A 4665-nucleotide genomic window follows, 5' to 3' on the forward strand; every position below is an offset into this window, starting at 1 on the left:
TGTCCCGAATTTCAAGATCAAACTCTCTTGAAGAAGAAGGATCCATCTTATGAGACGTGGTTTGGCATCCTTCTTTTCCAAGAGGTGGTGAATGGCACTATGGTCGGTAAAAATTACAACTTTAGATCCCCATATGTAAGATCTAAATTTGTCAAGTGCAAACACAACCGCAAGCAACTCTTTTTCGGTAGTAGTGTAATTCAATTATGCATCCGAAAAAGTTTTGCTCGCATAACAAATTGCAACGGGTTTTTTATTCACCCGTTGTCCCAAAACGGCCCCTACCGCGTAATCACTCGCATCACACATAATTTCGAAAGGTAAAGTCCAATCGGGTGATTTCAAGATAGGGGCTTCAACATGTTTGTTCTTTAATGTGGTAAAAGATTCAAGGCATGCTTTATCAAAGGAAAATGGTGCGTCTTTTAAAAGTAAATTACAAAGCGGTTTTGAGATTGCACTAAAATCCTTGATAAATCTTCGATAAAAGCTGACATATCCAAGAAAGAACGAATGCCTTTTACCAAAGTTGGTGGGGGAAGAGTAGAAATAATTTGTACTTTGGCCCGGTCGACTTCAAAACCACGCTCGGAGACAACATGGCCAAGTACAATTCCCTCTTTTACCATGAAATGACTCTTCTCCCAACTTAAAACCAAATTAGACTCAATACAACGTTTCAAAACTTTTTCTAATTGGTCTAAGCATGTCACAAAAGATGATCCAAAAATAGAAAAATCATCCATGAAAATTTCTAAGGCATCCCCCATCATGTCTGAAAAAATAGCCATCATACATCTTTGAAATATGGCGGGGGCATTACACAAACCGAATGGCATCCTTCGGAAAGAAAAAGTGCCATAGGGACACGTGAATGTGGTTTTGGATTGATCCTCGAGGTGGATGGCAATTTGATTATACCCCGAGTATCCATCCAAAAAACAATAAAACTTTTTACCAGACAATTTCTCAATTATTTGATCAATAAAAGGGAGAGGAAAGTGGTCCTTTGATGTTGCAACATTGAGTTTGCGATAGTCGATGCAAACTCTCCATCCGGTGACCGGTCTTGTTGAGATCTTCTCTCCATCTTTTGTATCTACCACTGTAATGCCTGACTTCTTTGGCACTGTCTGTGTTGGGCTCACCCAATCACTATTAGATATTGGGTAGATAATACCCGCATCAAGCCATTTCAGCACCTCCTTCTTAACAACTTCTCGTAGATTTGGGTTGAGCCTTCGTTGTGCATCTTGGGATGGCTTTGCTCCAGCTTCAGTGATGATTCGATGCATACATGTGGCTGGACTAATTCCCTTCAAGTCTGCTATGGTCCATCCAATTGCTCCCTTGTACTTGGAAAGCACCTTCAGTAATGCTTCCTCTTGTGGACCTGTCAAATCAGAAGATATGATAATTGGTAAGTTATCATTAGATCCTAAAAAAGAGTATTTAAGATGTGAAGGAAGAGTTTTAAGTTCAAGAGTGGGTGGCTCCTCCAAAGATGGCTTAAGTGGGTCCGAAAAACTTGTTGGCAAATTTTCAACTTGATGGCTCCATGGTGGCCTCTCTTTTTCAATAGCATTTTCAAATGCTTCCTCAACCATCTTGATGTCTTCCAAGTCTAACACTTCGTCCCTGTCATTAGAAAGAAAAAGCTCCAACGAATCGGAGTGTAAGATTTTGGGAGTGAATTGATGCACTAAGTCATCAACCACATCCACACGATAACATTCATAATCTGATGGTGAGTTAGGAAATGTATTAAAAATATTAATTCTAAGTTTCCTATTTCCAAAAGAGATATCCATAGCACCCGTTCTACAATTAATTTGTGCATTTATTGTTGCCAAAAACGGACGACCCAAAATAATAGAAGGTTGACTTTCTTTATAGGTGCTTTCAGTGTCAAGAACAAGAAAATCAACTGGGTAATAAAAATCTTCGACCTTAATGATGACATCTGATAATATACCCGGGGAATTTTTGTTGACTTATCGGCCAATCATAAAATAATATCAGTTTGTTCCAGAGTGTCTAATTTATGTTGATCAAAAGGATTTCCTAGGATTATATTAACACTAGCTCCAAGATCAAGGAGCGCTTTTTTTATATTAATGTTACCTATGGTAACATAAATTAAAGGTGCTCCAGGATCCTTAAGCTTGGGTGGAAGTTTATTTGATATTATGGAACTTGAATGCTCGGTTAAATCAATCTTTTTGGGGAGGTTTGATTGGAGTTTGCATTTTGAACACACAAATCCTTCAAAAAATTTAGCATAAGAAGGTACCTCCTTAATAAGTTTGACTAACGGGATATTTATTTTAACTTGACTAAATAGATCCCACATGTCTTCCATTGTCGACCCTCGCTTCCCAAAAGGGAAAGATGCCAGTTTCTCTAATGCCGAAGGGTATGGTGCGGTATTAACCTCCACACCATGCTCCCCAACTTTAGAGTTATTTTTACCCTTAGATACTTTTTGTTTTTCAGGTTTAAAATCTTTCTCAAACTCTTCTTTTTTTGTCAAAGATGACTTCAGTGTCACTGTCATTATCTAAGGTAGGAGCACTTACCTTGTTGTCAACCTTTTTCCCACTACGCAAGGTGATTACCTCGTTCACTTGATGCTCTTTTCCGGGTCTTTGGGTGTGAGATGGGTTTACTGTTGTGGTGCTTGGAAACTTGCAATCTTCTCTTTTCCCAATTTGCTCCGCCAGTTGAGCAATCTGCTTCTCGATAGCAGCTATGGATTTGGAGTTGGTGTCAACTTTTTGGTATGTTTGAGTTATAAACTCCATGATTTGTCCAACTTGTTGCTATCTGTTTCCTCCTTCTTTGATGTTCCACCTTGGTTAAAGTTGGACTGTTGGACTGTTGGAACTGTTTTGGCTGATTCTGGTTTTGGTAATTCCCTTGACAGTTGTTGTTGAAATTCCCATTATTGTTGTAGTTCCCGCCTTGGTTGTAGTTCCAATTGAATGATCGTGGATTATTTTGGAATTGACCATAACCATGCACTTGATTGATTTCCTCTTGACTTCTCATGCACTCATCTGCAATGTGTCCTGAATCTCCACAACTTACACATATCTTCTGTCCCTGCGAAAAAAAAACACACCTTTCTATTTGCCTAGACTAGAGAGTACTAAGTCAAATTTTTTATTTAAAGAATTAATCTCATATTTTACTTCATTTTTCCAGATTTTGTCTAGTCCAACTGAAGCAGCCGATGAAACTGGGTTGTCCCGTTTCTTAGCTGAGTAATTGGTTTTTGAACCATGACTCAACTGCTCCAAGAATCGCCAAGCGTCTTCACTATCTTGCATCATAATAGTGCCGCCAGACAAGACATTAATCATGGTTTGATTGGCAGTGTCGACTCCATCATAAAAGAAACGTACAAGTTGCCAATGGGGAAATTCATGATGGGGACATGAACGCAACAATTCCTTGAGGCGTTCAAATGCATCGTGAAATTCTTCATTGGGTTTTTGTGCTAAATCTTGTATAGCTTTTCTTATTTTCATTGTTTTACTACCAGGTTAAAACTCTTGCAAAAATTTAGTTTTTAATTGCTCCCAAGTAGTAATACTATGGGGGCAAGAGAAGTGAACCAATACTTAGCTTTTTATTTTAAAGTGAACGGAAATAAGTGAAGTCTAAATGAATCTCTATTAGTTCCTCGCGGAGTATTTGCGTTAGCAATTGCAAGGAACTCATAGAGGTGATTGTACGGATCATCAGTTTTATGTCCTCTAAAGACGGGTAAGACACTAATTAGTTGTGGTCTTACTTCCACATGATGCTTATTTCCTTCCGCGAAGAGTATAGGTGAAGCATCATCATACTCTCACGGCTGAAAATGAGACGCCACAGATTGTCTATTAGGCTGCGGAAAATAAAGATGAGGGAATTGGTTACCTTCGTTGTAGTATCCTCCATTTGCATTATTGAATCCACCATTTGGATTCCTTCGATATTGATTCCCAAAGCCTTGATTTCCGAATCCATCGTTGTAGTCATTGTTGCCACCATTGGGGAAATTATGGTTATTCCAATTATTGTGGTAGTTCCCATTTCCACCGCGATTGCCTTGATTTCGCCTGTTACCACCGTTGTGGTTCTGATTCCAACCAAGTCCGCTGTCACTTCCATCATCAAAGTCTCAGTGATCCACGTTACCACCATTACCACCATTACCGAATTGAGGACCAACATTTCTAGGATTTTGGTTTTGATTTCTAACATTACCACCGTTGTGGTTTCCTACATCGCCTCCCATATTTTGTGCCCAATTTCCTCCATTCCCACCATTTTGGCCACGGTTGTTTCTATTTGGTTGTGGTTGCACTGGTTGGATGATTGGTGCACCGGCATTGTTGTTATTCTCATTATTCCCATTGTTGTTGTTTGGGAATTGAGGAGCTAGTGGTGGAACTAGTGGTGGAGGATTGTTGGCTGCATCCTCACGCCCCTCGACCACATCTTCCACAACAACGTTCTCTACACTCATAGTGTTGATGTTCCTTCTGGCGACCCGATTTGAGCGAGTTGTTCGTTCGATTTCCGAATCAAATGAAAACGGTGAAGAGCGTCCGCTATGTCTCGTATGCATGCACCGGTGTGCCTGCACAACACAAATAAAACAAAACATGAGCT

At 39.7% G+C, this 4665-nt stretch overlaps 1 protein-coding gene and 1 non-coding gene across 2 annotated transcripts; one reads left to right on the forward strand and one right to left on the reverse strand.

Annotated features, from left to right (window-relative positions):
- Positions 1–425: 425 nt before the first annotated feature.
- LOC145060314 (uncharacterized) lies at positions 426–2557 on the reverse strand. Its single transcript, XM_079008005.1, has 2 exons — positions 2125–2557; positions 426–1741 (listed from the first exon to the last, which is right to left on the reverse strand). Exons 1-2 carry the CDS (start codon positions 2555–2557, stop codon positions 426–428), a joined length of 1749 nt encoding a protein of 582 aa, XP_078864131.1.
- An 866-nt stretch (positions 2558–3423) lies between these two features.
- On the forward strand, positions 3424–3530 carry LOC145060870 (small nucleolar RNA R71). Its single transcript, XR_013687052.1, has one exon. It is a non-coding gene; the product is annotated as a small nucleolar RNA R71 (small nucleolar RNA).
- Positions 3531–4665: the final 1135 nt, after the last annotated feature.

This window comes from Lactuca serriola, chromosome 6 (assembly GCF_051521515.1).
Source record: "Lactuca serriola cultivar US96UC23 chromosome 6, Lser_US96UC23_V15, whole genome shotgun sequence".
Taxonomy (NCBI): Eukaryota; Viridiplantae; Streptophyta; class Magnoliopsida; order Asterales; family Asteraceae; genus Lactuca; species Lactuca serriola.